At 44.3% G+C, this 14,571-nt stretch overlaps 2 protein-coding genes across 2 annotated transcripts; both read right to left on the bottom strand.

The window, feature by feature from the left end:
• Nucleotides 1-4,527: 4,527 nt before the first annotated feature.
• On the bottom strand, nt 4,528-8,436 carry LOC143363544 (uncharacterized). Its single transcript, XM_076804109.1, has one exon. It carries the CDS (start codon nt 8,434-8,436, stop codon nt 4,528-4,530), a length of 3,909 nt encoding a protein of 1,302 aa, XP_076660224.1.
• A 21-nt stretch (nt 8,437-8,457) lies between these two features.
• LOC143363543 (uncharacterized) lies at nt 8,458-9,831 on the bottom strand. The gene has a single exon (XM_076804108.1). It carries the CDS (start codon nt 9,829-9,831, stop codon nt 8,458-8,460), a length of 1,374 nt encoding a protein of 457 aa, XP_076660223.1.
• Nucleotides 9,832-14,571: the final 4,740 nt, after the last annotated feature.

The following is a 14,571-nucleotide window of genomic DNA, read 5'->3' as shown; positions in this document are numbered from 1 at the left end:
TCACGTTTTGATGCTCTCTGTCCAGCTCACGAGACTTTACTGATTTGAATTCGTGAGAAGACGTCTAGGCATCTCCTTCGGCTATGATTTTATTTATTTTACAGTCATAGTAGATAAGACGGTGTAAGAAAATCCGAGGTTCTGGACCGCTTCGGATACCAATCAAGCAAATAAAGACCGCGAGGCCGATAGGCGAGCGAGGACTGTAAGCACTTTTCGGCTAAAATCATGCCACAACTGCATTACCTTCCGTTTGTAACGACTTTATAGTTTCGGAATTGAGTCTTTGAAAGAATACTATTACAAAAAGATATAAATCGATCTACCGGTCAAATGACCGGTCGTGGTAGGTAAGACAGACTACAAATTTTTCTCAGAAAATAAACAATAAAAAAAGAAGTAAATATTGAAAAATGTATTATACGCATATTGTAGGAAAAGTCGTGAAGTTTAAAGGCGATTCAACTACGTTGTATATAGGAAATTCTAATCGAAATTTTAAAAACGGTCATTTGACCGGTCGCGGTAGGAGTTTGGACTCATTTTCTTCAGGAAAAGCCCCTAACAATTCACTCGTCACAATTTTATGAAGGTATATTGAAAAATCTAAAATTTGAACTTTCATTCGATGCGGGTTTCGATGGCGGACGAAAAGATTCTCAGCCGGAGACGTTTTACGGCCTGCACCAACCGAAACTGTTGAGAGTCAGAGTTATATATTGAAATGTAACGCAAATAAAATATTTTATACTGCAGTTTTAAGTTTCTACACTGTTTTCCTCAATATAAAAATGTTCAATATTACATAATACACCTACAAAACGATCAGGAGGCATCGAAACAATTGATTTTTTTTTTAACGACGATGCAATTTATAAAAAAATAAGAAAAATTGTTTCAGTATTATCTAACTACTGAATTTTTATAAAACTGGTATCTCGGAAACTTCAATTCGAAATGTGCACTTTCTTCAAATGATTGGACAATTCAATTATCCAATTTTCTTAAACATGTTTGTATAATCTGGAAAATCTTTAAAAATTACACATTAATAATCACGATGAGACACAAATAACATAATAACATAAACGTGGTCAACTGAAAACTTCGATATAAAATCGGCAATTTTATGCTTTCGGATTTATTTAAAAATCTATTTTGCAGCCAAAAATTCTGAAAAAGTCTCAGTCGTGTATGATATTAGGTAGAATATTCAAGAATTCTTTCGTAATTTTTTGTTGAGAATGGTACGACTAAAAATTAATTTGGTTTGGAGACACTTTTGACCATCTTATCTGTCTTTGTCTTAAAAATCAACAAAAAAAATTATTTAAAAAATATATAACATATTTCAGTATACGCCATTAAACCCGATCTTTAAAAAAGATTTCTAGTCCAAATTTCGCATTGATATCTTTTTTAGTTTAAATGTTGTAGCAAAATGTGCGCCTCGCCGAACCACGAATCGATTGTGCTAATCGATTGCGGCTCAGGCGCTCGAAACTTTGGTAACGTGAATTCGGTGGAACGCGTCGAACAGTCGAGCAGGCAGCTCACACGGACAGAATAGAGATACGCTTGTGTGTAGCGCGTGCATAGTAGAAGCAACGTAAAGGCTCGTACAGACCTGAAGATTTCGACGAACATTGCGCCGAACGGCGCGCCGAACAGCGAACGAAACGCAAAATCGACATTCATTTCGGCGAACCGAACGGCGCGATCTTGCGTTTCGTTCGCTGTTCGGCGCAATGTTCGTCGAAATGTTCAGGTCTGTACGAGCCTTAAGGAGACGACGGTACGAGAGCCAACCCTTCACGTGGGACGGCGAACAGTGGTGCCAAGGCGGCAAAAAATCCTTTTTATAAATTTTCGATTTTTATAAAAAAAAATTATTTTTGTATAGCCTAATAGTACGTGCATGATGTGCCAGTCAGATTTTTGAAAAAATTTTTTTTACGGAGATATACGCATGGTAAATAACCATTTCCTCGCTCCTGAGAATTCATCAGTTTTCAGTGCGATAGTTATGTAATTACTCCGCCTATAATTGAATACTTAGGGGTCTACAAATCATATGGGTTATTGCAAATGGCTTCAACTATTAACTGGTAAAAAAAATTTTCCAAAAAACGTTGTTTAACACTAAGTAATATGGACTAACCTGAATTCCCTTTGCGTTACGCTCATTTTTTATTTATGGAGGAATACAAAAAATCCTTTGAATAGCTTCGATTTGGAACTAATCGTTTTGGCAAGTTATAATATTGATCTAGCTTTGTGCAAAAAATCATGAGATACTTCGAGATGCTTTCGTCGCAATTTAAGTTCAAATATCAACTTTCGGAATTTCCAAGAATGAATCGCGTGTATGTCACGATTATTTGATGTTTCAGGTGGAATTTTTAAGGGATACATATCAGATAATAAAAAAAATGACATTCATACATATAAAAAAATATTTAATAACAATTTTTTATGTTAAATAAACAAAGTTTTCGTTCACTGGACCACTGTCGCAAAAATGCAACAGGTATTTTTTGGTAGTGCTCCAATGAACGCTATAAAAATAATTTATGTAAGATAAAAAAAATTGTTATTAAATATTTTTGTATACATGAAAAATTAATAAATCATATGCACTTCACATTTTTCTTTATTAATTAGAAATATTCCTAAAAAATTTCACCTGGAAAATCAAATAATCGTAGCTTCCGCACGATTCACTCTTGGAAATTCTGAAAGTTGATATTTAAACTTAAATTGTGACGAAAGGGTCTCATGAATTTTTGCACAAAGTTAGATCAATATTACACCTTGCCAAAACGATTAGTTCCAGACCAAAATCTATTAAAGGATTTGTTTTATGCTTCCATAAATAAAAAATGGGCAGAAAACAGAGATTTTCGATTAGCCCATATTACTTAATATTAACAACTTTGTGCAAAAAGTTTTTGCCAAATAAGCGTTGTAACTGTGGTAATCTTTCCACAGATTTTCAAACAAATTCGTTGGATAGTTTCATTTTACAGATTTTTTGCCGCTTTTTGGCCATTTGGCACCACTGTGCGGCGTCACGCTGTTATGCCGCAGGAAGGGGTAGATGAAGAATATCCTCGAATAAACTCCAAACTCTTCTAGCACAACTTAGGTTTATTTGGGAATAGGTCGCCAAGCAAGAATACAAAGCGATTTTGTACACGACGAATAACTTTGTAACAAACGAGTCGACTGACGGGTTACGTGTAACTTCTTCTCTGTGTGTGTGTCTGTCCGCGCCCTTTCGCAGGGCCTTATATAAGGGTACAACTATGGAAGTTTGGTGGGGATGGATGACACTAGCACTTAGAGATAGGGAATGACGTGGAGGTCGGAATTTTCGCAGGGTTGGACTTTAATCTGAAATCTCAGTACCAGTGAGTAATTTGCCTTAGTCTAGTAGATGAGAAAGCCCGTGAGTTCTGACTCATCTATTTGTCTGACTTATCTATAGAGAATAGATAAGTCTGGTAGTCTCGCATAACAACGCGATTCTGGCATCACGACTGAACAAGTGTGATCGAGCTCGATGAATGCGGTAGTGTTTGTACGTGTCGTACTGTTATGCCGCAGGAAGGGGTAGATGAAGAGTATCCTCGAATAAACTCCAAACTCTTCCAGCACAACTTAGGTTTATTTGGGAATAGGTCGCCAAGCAAGAATACAAGCGATTTTGTACACGACGAATAACTTTGTAACAAACGAGTCGACTGACGGGCTGTTACGCGAACGCGTCCGCGGCTAGACTTTTCTGAAGTCGACGAAGGTCGTAAATCTCCGTCCGAATTTTCTTCGTCGTCGCGAAACGCGTTGGACCTTATCACTATTTCTAGGGATAGGGCTGATAAATTGTTTAACGTATGACACTGATTTTGAACATTAAATATAATTCAAACTTTAACAAATACAATGTACAGTACGTGGTTACGGAATGGTTTGTAAAGAACGTGAATGGTGGACGTAAATGGTAGACGCGCGTGGTCTTGTCCTTTTGCTTTCTACTCTATTTTTTCGGCGGACGCATACTTATACTGATTTTCGTCTTCGCCGGACAGCCAATCAGCGTGATTTTGAGTGTTGATTGGCAGCCTGGGTGACAAAGAAGTTTGCTATGAAATTTGCCAGATGGGCGAAAGATGACCTGGGTCATACTAATAAAACCTTAACTCCAGGTATCTCGCAATTTACTCGATTGGTGGGGTCTCCATTTATGATTATTGGGGGCTATGGAATGTCTGAAAATTTGCCTGTAATAAATGGATTGTGTCTATAAACTAATGACTTGGAATTACGGTCAGGGCGTGAGGCAGTAAGTTTCTCGCTGGGTTTTTCCGTTGCATTGGCTGCGTAACATCCTCCCCCCCTTGAGAGGCTCGCGATCAAGAAATGTGTGTATGTGTGATTATAATTAACGGCTTATAAAATTGGATAAAGTCAAGTAAAATGGTAAACGCTATGCTTATGACTAAATAATTGTCCAGTACTCTTGAACTATCCACTAGCTTGTTTAGTGGGCGGTACGGCATCTCCCGTTGATGGTGAACCCATGGGGTTGCAGTCATCGTCCTCGGATTGATGAGGCAAGGGTGCGAGACGTTTCACGCTCCGATCTAGCACGCTCGTAGCCGTCTTAACTGATACGGTGCGAACAATGCCGTCGGAGCCTGGGTAAACTTTGACTACCCTGCCTAAGACCCATTGCATTGGGGGGACGTTGTCTTCCTTCAGAAGAACGATGGTGCCCTCCTTGATTGCATGACTGCCTTTGGTCCATTTACTGCGCCTGGTCAACTCGTTCAAGTATTCCCGATGCCACCGATTCCAAAAATGCTGTTTGATTTGTTGAATATGCTGCCAACTGGATAGACGGTTTGTCGGTGTGTCTGTGAAATCTCGCTCGCGGAGGCTCGTGAGAGAATCGCCAATAAGGAAATGACCAGGGGTTATGGCAAGGAGATCATTTGGGTCCGTGGAGATTGGAGTGAGAGGACGAGAGTTTAGGATGGATTCTATTTCGATGATTAAGGTGTTTAGATCTTCGAATGTGAACAAATCAGTACCTGCGACACGGGTTAAGTGGAATTTAAACGACTTTACGGCCGCTTCCCATAGGCCGCCAAAGTGTGGTGCGCGAGGTGGGATAAAATTCCACTCAATGGACTTGTCTGCGAGAAATGTTTGTACCTTCTGGTTGTGGTCGTCCGATTTTAAAAGTTCGCGCAATTCCTTCAATTTGTTCTGTGCCCCAACGAAATTGGTTCCATTGTCTGAATGGAGGCTCACACAGAACCCACGACGAGCAATAAATCTGCGTAGCGCGGCTATGAATGCTTCGGTTGTAAGATCGCTCACGAGCTCTAAATGAATGGCCTTAACTGCGAGGCATACAAAAACTGCGACATAAACCTTAATACGATTTCGATTTCGATGTCGCCGTTCCTTTATGTAGAATGGCCCGCAATAATCGACCCCGGTGTTTGTAAAGGGGCGAGCTTCGGTGACCCTGGCTGAAGGTAGATTACCCATGATGTAGTTTACGGTTGGTGGTTGGGCTCGGAGACAACGTAGGCAGGTTTTTATGGCCTTCCATACCTGGCTTCGACCGTCAATGGGCCAGTAGCGGCGTCTAATGGAGTATAGCGTATTTTGAACGCCTGTGTGTAATTGTGCCCGATGTTCTGCTTCTATGATGAGAGTGGTTACGCGTGATTTTGGCAGAATTATCGGGTGACGTTGGGAAAATGGCACCAATGAATGCTTGAGTCGACCCCCGACTCGCAGTATGCCTTCCTTGTCCACAAACGGGTTCAGGTGTTGGAATTTTCCCCCGATGTCGGTGTTTTTGTCGGAGAGGCGTCGTAATTCTTTGGAGAAGTGCAGCTGTTGCAGAAGTTTGATGAGTAGATTGTGTGCATTCCTGAGTTCTGATGCTGTCAAGCTACCTCTTTCGGTATTTGATTTCTTCCAGCGCAGACAACGAGCGATAATTCGTTGCATCTTGGTCCATGAGGAGTAATTGTCAAAGATGCTAGTATCGATGGGTATTGTTGTGGCTAGACATGTTGCTATTTTTTGTTCTGGAATATTGCTGCAAGGTGTTAGTTCCGTGATTGGCCAGATATCCTCTTCTTCTCGTAACCACTTTGGTCCATGATGCCAGATGGATGGCCGGAGGAAATCTTCTGGACCTTGACCTCGCGATATAAGGTCCGCGGGATTGTCCAGTGTTGATACGTGCCGCCAATCCACGATATTGCTTCTTGTTTTTAGTGTGCTCGGTGACGTTTGCAGCCAATGAAGGACTATGGTGGAATCGGTCCAAAATGTGGTGCTATGTATATCCACGTGTAATCCCCTTTTTGCTGTGGCAACCAACGAGGTCAAAAGTAAGGCACCGCAAAGTTCAAGCCGTGGAATGGACTGTGTTTTCAATGGTGCTACCTTAGACTTGGCTATGAGAAGCTCTACATGTATGTGGCCGTGTGCGTCTACTGAACGGACATATAGACAGGCTCCGTAGGCCTTCTCGCTCGCATCGCAGAATCCATGTAGTTCCGTCTTGATTGGAGAATTGAGGATGGTTCTCCGATGGAACATGGTGTTGTTTAATAATGGCAGTTGTTTGTAAAATTGGACCCACTCGGTGTGAATGTCCATGGGCAAGGATTCGTCCCAATCTGTTTTGATGGTCCAGATCTTCTGTAACAAAATCTTGGCCATGATGATGACGGGTCCAAGAAGGCCTAATGGATCATAGATCTTGGCGATCTCTGATGCGATGGACCGCTTGGTGATGCGCGAGGTTATGGGTGATGCTTTAACCTCGTAGGAAATGGTGTCATCTGACGAATTCCAAACGATTCCCAAGGTTTTCAGCGTAGACGATTCGCCGAGATGTAATTTCTTGTTAATCGCTTGGTCCGATAACCCATCTAAGAGTGCTTCATGATTTGCAGCCCATTGTCGTATGTTGAGGCCTGCTAATCCGAGCAATTGGATTAGATCGTCACGAAGCGCACGTACTTCTTCGATCGTTGATGCTCCGGTGAGTGCGTCGTCCACGTAGAAGTCGCGGAGTAGGATTTTAGCTGCATGAGGAAAACGATGCCCTTCGTCATGAGCTAGCTGTGTGAGACAGCGAATGGCCAAGTATGGGGCGGCCGAGAGTCCGAACGTGACGGTTTTCAATTGATGTGTATGAATTTGTCCGTCAGTATCGCGCCACAGTATGCGTTGATACTTCTGGTCTTCATCGCGAACTAAAAACTGTCTATACATTTTCTCGATGTCACCGGTGAGAACGTATCGGTGAATACGGAATCGGAGAAGAATGTATAGTAGATCGTCCTGAAGCTTTGGTCCAGTATGGAGCGTATCGTTTAATGAGGTCCCGGTGCTCGTGGCTGCAGAGCCGTCGAAAACGACTCGAAGTTTTGTCGTTTCGCTCGTGACCTTCACAACTCCATGGTGGGGCAGGTAGTATCCGTCGGATGAATCTCGATTTTCTGGAATCCTTTCCATGTGTCCAAGGTCGAGGTATTCATTCATGACCGCGTGATACTCCTTTCTTAATGTGGGGTCACGTTGCAACTTCCGCTCCAGTGAATAAAATCGCTTTAAAGCTTGCGATTTTGATTCGCCCAGTTGCGTGATTCTATGATTGAAGGGGAGCGCTACGATGTATCGCCCGTCAGCGTTCCTTGTTGTATGTTGTTGAAAGTGCGTCTCACAGGTTTTGTCTGAATCCGATAAATGTGTGACCTGTGGACCTTCTTCAATTTCCCAAAACCGTGCGAGGTCGAACTGGAGAGTGGAGGTTGCGTGACACGATGTGCGTTCGGTGGCGGACGAGGCGGAAGGGCTACCTCCAATGACCCACCCGAGCATGGTTTTCTGTAGGTACAAATCCGGTCCACCAGGAGGAGATAGATTGATTTGCCCGACGCTCAAGAGCGATAACGATGCTCCGGAGCCGAGAAGCAGATCAACTGATGCTGGGCGATGAAAGTGCGGATCTGCCATTTTAATGTTCTTCGGAATACGTATGGTTGAACGGTCAATGGGTTGATCTGGAATGCTCGATGCGATTTTTGGAATGACTAAGAATGTGAGAGTGCGTTCGTAATCGTTGATCTTGGATCGGATGGTTGCACTGACGTAATGAGTGGCGATCGTTGTCAACGCGTTGAGGGCCCCAATGGGAACTGAGCATTTCTTACGCGGTATATTGAGCCTTCTCGCGAGATCTTCTGTTATAAAATTAGTCGTCGCGCATGTATCGATCAGTGTTCGACAAGGGGTTGGATGGTGTTCCTTATCTAACACGTGGAGTTGCGCGGTAACCAGAAGGTCATTATTAACCGCGTTCACGATGAATGCTCTCTGACGGTGTATCCCCATTGGCTCCTCAGGTAATCGTTGTCAATCGCTCGTTTCTGATTGCGAGCCTGCCGGTGTTACTCGTTCTGACGGCGAAGTCGTGCGATTCGGTGATCGTTTGGGCTGATGCAACAAGGTGTGGTGGTATTTATTACATATCCTGCAGGCTCCCCTCTTGCACGTTTCCTGATTGTGGTCCGCTCTCAGGCAATTTGAACATAACACGGCCTTTCGTACGGCTGCAGTCCTTTTCTCAACGGATAAAGAATGGAATTTTTCACATCGCCAGATACAATGTGTGTCCTGGCAAATCGGACATCTTGACGGAGTCGCGGGCGTCTCATACGTTCTACGGTGATCGTGTTGTTGATCGGACTCTTGAGAATTTGTCGCGGTGACGAAAGCGTAATTACGTGTCGGACGTTTGTTCGATGGTGACTTCGCGGATGAACTACGGTTGTGCGGTTCGGATGCTGCGACAGATCTTCGCTGTGGTACTGCTGCGCAGTTTGCGCGTTTCTCGAGGAAGTCGAGCAGATGATTATAAGATGGCATCTGTTTGTCTCTTAATGACAATTCCCAGTGCCACGCGGTGTCTGGGTTTATCTTCGAGAGGATGATCGAAATCAATATACAGTCCCACGACGCGACGTTTATGCCCAGATTCTTTAATGCCCGCAGATTCTGACGAATGGTGTCTACGAGATTGCCTAATGATTCTGGAGAATCTGTCGACAGCTTCGGAATTGCTCGAATCGCGTTGCAATGTTTCAGGAGGACTCTACGCTTGCAATCGAATTTCTCTTTTAATAATTCTATCGCGTCGGAGTAATTCGTATCTGTCGTGCTCAAGCACTCAATGCACGCGGCGGCCTTTCCGGTGAGGGTTGATCGCAGATATTGCAGCTTCTGAACAGGCGTTAGATCCATGTTTTGGTCGATCATCGATGAAAAGCTGTCGAAGTAAGAAGCCCACTTCTCGATTTCCCCGTCGAACGTCGGCAAGCGCATCTCCGGGAGTTTAATGGCCATGGGGGCTGTCACGGAAGTCGCGGAAGAATCGGTTGTATTTCGTCGCGAAGGCAGGTTCCCGTATTGTGGCTGAATGAGCACGTTGGCGCGCGCGATGATTGCTACGTAGTCGTTGTGAATTTCATAACGACGTGGTCCCTCGGATTCATCAAGTTCTTCCAATTCTGACTGAATGTCGTCGAACCGCGCGTATATTTCCTTTAAGCTGTCTAAATGTGCTCGCAAAAGCCCCACATCGCATTGCTCAGGATGCTGTGAGTTTTCTACTAATCTCGCGAAGGTGGTGATATGCCCGATGATGTTACCCCGTTTGCGTCGCAGAGTACTGATATTTATACCTTGCGAGGTAGATTGTGTTTGATTTGAATCCGTAACTTTCGGCATTGTGGAATGGATTGGATAAAAATAGGAATTGGCGATAAGAAACGAGCCTACCTTTGCGATGCGAGGATTTCAGGGTTGCTGCGACGACGTCCTGTCCTCGGACTGCTCCGTGGTGAGGGTGTTGAACAGTTGTAGACCGCTGACTTGGTGATCCTTTGCTGATGCTGCGATTGATGATGTGGATCGCTGATGACGTGTAGAACGACTGCGTTGTGATGAGGTGACACTTCGCTGTTAATGAAGCGACTGGTTGCCAATGTGGACTTGAATCACACTCGAACGCAATGTCTCGATGCTGTGTACTGTCTGTTAAAATGTTTGCTTGTACGCTTTCACTTATGAAATCCACACGTCACTGCAATCCGGCTCGAAGGACCATTTAATGTTACGCGAACGCGTCCGCGGCTAGACTTTTCTGAAGTCGACGAAGGTCGTAAATCTCCGTCCGAATTTTCTTCGTCGTCGCGAAACGCGTTGGACCTTATCACTATTTCTAGGGATAGGGCTGATAAATTGTTTAACGTATGACACTGATTTTGAACATTAAATATAATTCAAACTTTAACAAATACAATGTACAGTACGTGGTTACGGAATGGTTTGTAAAGAACGTGAATGGTGGACGTAAATGGTAGACGCGCGTGGTCTTGTCCTTTTGCTTTCTACTCTATTTTTTCGGCGGACGCATACTTATACTGATTTTCGTCTTCGCCGGACAGCCAATCAGCGTGATTTTGAGTGTTGATTGGCAGCCTGGGTGACAAAGAAGTTTGCTATGAAATTTGCCAGATGGGCGAAAGATGACCTGGGTCATACTAATAAAACCTTAACTCCAGGTATCTCGCAATTTACTCGATTGGTGGGGTCTCCTTTTTATGATTATTGGGGGCTATGGAATGTCTGAAAATTTGCCTGTAATAAATGGATTGTGTCTATAAACTAATGACTTGGAATTACGGTCAGGGCGTGAGGCAGTAAGTTTCTCGCTGGGTTTTTCCGTTGCATTGGCTGCGTAACACGGGCTACTTGTAACTTCTTCTCTGTCTGTCTCTCTCTCTCTCCGCGCCCTTTCGCAGGGCCTTATATAAGAGTACAACTATGGAAGTTTGGTGGGGATGGATGACACTAGCCCTTAGAGATAGGAAATGACGTGGAGGTCGGAGTTTTCGCAGGGTTGGACTTTAACATGCCCCCGTATGGCACCGCTCGCTCGAGGCCAGCACGCCTAGCCGCAAGCTCTCTGAAAGAGTGCGGCGGCGGCTGGCCTTGCGGGTCATACGGGGGTACCGCACCATCTCCACCGAGGCGGCGGGACTCCTCGCCGTGATTCCACCCTTCACTGTGGTGGCGGCGGAGCGGGCGAAGCTATACCACATCGCCCGCTCCTTCCGCCGCCCGCCGGGGGTGGAACTCACGCGCGAGGAGGAGGAGGAGCTCGAGGGCCAGAATCGCCAGGCCCGGACGGAAAGTTTATCGGAGTGGAGGGCGCTGCTAACGCCCTCCACACGTCCGATTGTCCGGGCCCTCCTGCCCATATTTTATATATGCTGCGGGAGGCGGGGAAGGTTGACCTTCCGCCTCACGCAGGTGCTCTCCGGCCACGGCTGTTTTGGAGAGTACCTGCACAGAATGGGGCGGGAGCCGACGGCGCAGTGCCACCACTGCGGCGAAGATGTCGACACGGCGCGGCACACTCTGGAGGAGTGCCCTGCTTGGGCCGGGCCGCGCCGTGTCCTGCGAGCCGCAGTGGGCGGGTGGGACCTCGCGCTGTCGACCGTGGTCGACCACATGGTCGACGGCGTGGGGTCGTGGAATGCGGTGGCCTCCTTCTGTGAGGACGTGATGTCCCGGAAGGAGGCCGCCGAGCGGGCCCGGGAGCGGGACCCGGGCTCCGCGAGGAGGGTGTGGGCGCGGGGACGACCCCCGCGCCGACGTGTGCCCCCCAGGAGGGGGGCGGAGAGGGTAGGGAGGGCGCGGGGGTCTCCCCCGCGTCAACGTGTGCCCCCGGTGGTGGGGGGCGGAGCGGGGTTGGCGCGGGGAGTTTCCCCGCGCCCTGTTACGCCCCCACAACTGGGGGCGGTGTATTTGGGGGCCCGGGGTGTGAGCTGACCCGGGCCCCCGGGGGGGAGCATAGCTCCCCCCGTGATAGGCCGACACCCCCCGGGTTAGTTTCCCGGTGTAGGGGGGTGTCGGTCCGTCCCTCCCCGATTGGGGAGGGGGATCCGTGGGGGGTATTGGGTGAGGAAGGGTCGGGGCGTGCCGGATCACGCCTCCGACGGCCCTTCCTTCCGGTGGCGGCGTCTTCTTGCCTCGGCCGGGGCTGGTTCCTTCGGGATACCGGCTCCGAGCGGGGCACGAAGACTCCGGGAGCCTGGGTGGACCGAGCTGGGGCTCGGGAAGCCCAATCCGAAGGCTCCAGGGATGGGGACACCGGGCGGGTCCCTCCGCCCGGGGTCATATAGCGTAGGCAGTGGGGGAGGCTAACCCCCTCCCCCGGGGTGGCATGTATTAGCTGGGAGGTGTCCTGTTGAGTACTCGCGTGATCCAGGCACCTCTCCTGGAGCTTAGGTGGGCGTGAGGTTTTAAAAAAAAAAAAAAAGGGTTGGACTTTAACATGAAATCTCTGTACCGGTGAGTAATTTTGCCTTAGTCTAGTAGATGAGAAAGCCCGTGAGTTCTGACTCATCTGTTTGTCTGACTTATCTATAGAGAATAGATAAGTCCGGTAGTCTCGCATAACAGTACGTTGCGTTCGTCGTTTATTTTCTCATTAGAAACGTGCAAAAAAATAATACAACTACGTTCTGAGTGAATAGTGAAATAGATTGACATCTCGCAAAAAACGATCAACTACATAATTATTGATTAATTAATTCTTAACTCTTTCGAATTTCACAATTAATATTAATTGATATTTTACATGATTCTTTAAAGCTAAAATTTATGTTGTTTAAATGAAATATACATGGAAATATATAGTAAATTTCAATTTAATTTCTTTTTCAAGTTCAGTTACAAAAGATATTCAAAATGAATGCGTATTAATAGTGTTAAAAAATTGTAGAAATGCGAATAATTATACGTATGGAGAAATGTTATTTACGTTCAAGATTTATGAAAATTGTATTTCTATAATTTGGAAACATGGTATCTATATTTATTAATATTGTATTGATAAAGATAATTGTAGATATATAACATAATGACATCAAATTAAAAAATATAATTTGAACATATAGTCATAACTCTGATCATAACATCAGATATGTACATAACTCGTCAATCATTTGTATTTGACCACATTTGATAATTTTTGTAGATCTAGTTCCAACATTTATCGTTCGTCAGCGTAGAGGGCGTAAGAAAACCAGTTGTTTACATGTGAGACACGAAACCGCATATGGTGATTGGTCTACTCTTATACCATAAAATTGCCGATCTTATATCGAAGTTTTCAGTTGACCACGTTTATGTTATTATGTTATTTGTGTCTCATCGTGATTATTAATGTGTAATTTTTAAAGATTTTCCAGATTATACAAACATGTTTAAGAAAATTGGATAATTGAATTGTCCAATCATTTGAAGAAAGTGCACATTTCGAATTGAAGTTTCCGAGATACCAGTTTTATAAAAATTCAGTAGTTAGATAATACTGAAACAATTTTTCTTATTTTTTTATAAATTGCATCGTCGTTAAAAAAAAAATCAATTGTTTCGATGCCTCCTGATCGTTTTGTAGGTGTATTATGTAATATTGAACATTTTTATATTGAGGAAAACAGTGTAGAAACTTAAAACTGCAGTATAAAATATTTTATTTGCGTTACATTTCAATATATAACTCTGACTCTCAACAGTTTCGGTTGGTGCAGGCCGTAAAACGTCTCCGGCTGAGAATCTTTTCGTCCGCCATCGAAACCCGCATCGAATGAAAGTTCAAATTTTAGATTTTTCAATATACCTTCATAAAATTGTGACGAGTGAATTGTTAGGGGCTTTTCCTGAAGAAAATGAGTCCAAACTCCTACCGCGACCGGTCAAATGACCGTTTTTAAAATTTCGATTAGAATTTCCTATATACAACGTAGTTGAATCGCCTTTAAACTTCACGACTTTTCCTACAATATGCGTATAATACATTTTTCAATATTTACTTCTTTTTTTATTGTTTATTTTCTGAGAAAAATTTGTAGTCTGTCTTACCTACCACGACCGGTCATTTGACCGGTAGATCGATTTATATCTTTTTGTAATAGTATTCTTTCAAAGACTCAATTCCGAAACTATAAAGTCGTTACAAACGGAAGGTAATGCAGTTGTGGCATGATTTTAGCCGAAAAGTGCTTACAGTCCTCGCTCGCCTATCGGCCTCGCGGTCTTTATTTGCTTGATTGGTATCCGAAGCGGTCCAGAACCTCGGATTTTCTTACACCGTCTTATCTACTATGACTGTAAAATAAATAAAATCATAGCCGAAGGAGATGCCTAGACGTCTTCTCACGAATTCAAATCAGTAAAGTCTCGTGAGCTGGACAGAGAGCATCAAAACGTGAAAGTTACAAGGAGCATATTCGGCAGTCTTTTACTATTTTGTATTTTTATTCTATTATTATTCTACTTTTATTTTCTATTGTATTACGCGTTATAAGTGTCATTTTCAAAAAAGTGAACAAACCAACAATACTTCGTAGCAAGTTTCACATTTTATCTTTTGTTCATTTTTTTATCCATCTTGAT

The sequence above is a fragment of the Halictus rubicundus genome, unplaced genomic scaffold (assembly GCF_050948215.1).
Source record: "Halictus rubicundus isolate RS-2024b unplaced genomic scaffold, iyHalRubi1_principal scaffold0056, whole genome shotgun sequence".
NCBI classification, from domain to species: domain Eukaryota; kingdom Metazoa; phylum Arthropoda; class Insecta; order Hymenoptera; family Halictidae; genus Halictus; species Halictus rubicundus.
Note: the sequence above shows the minus strand (reverse complement) of the source record. Positions and strands in the feature narration are given on the sequence as shown.

What these genes read in the sequence shown, in the direction of transcription:
- LOC143363544 (XM_076804109.1), bottom strand. Translation starts at nt 8,436, where the DNA reads ATGGGGATACACCGTCAGAGAGCATTCATCGTGAACGCGGTTAATAAT.
- LOC143363543 (XM_076804108.1), bottom strand. Translation starts at nt 9,831, where the DNA reads ATGCCGAAAGTTACGGATTCAAATCAAACACAATCTACCTCGCAAGGT.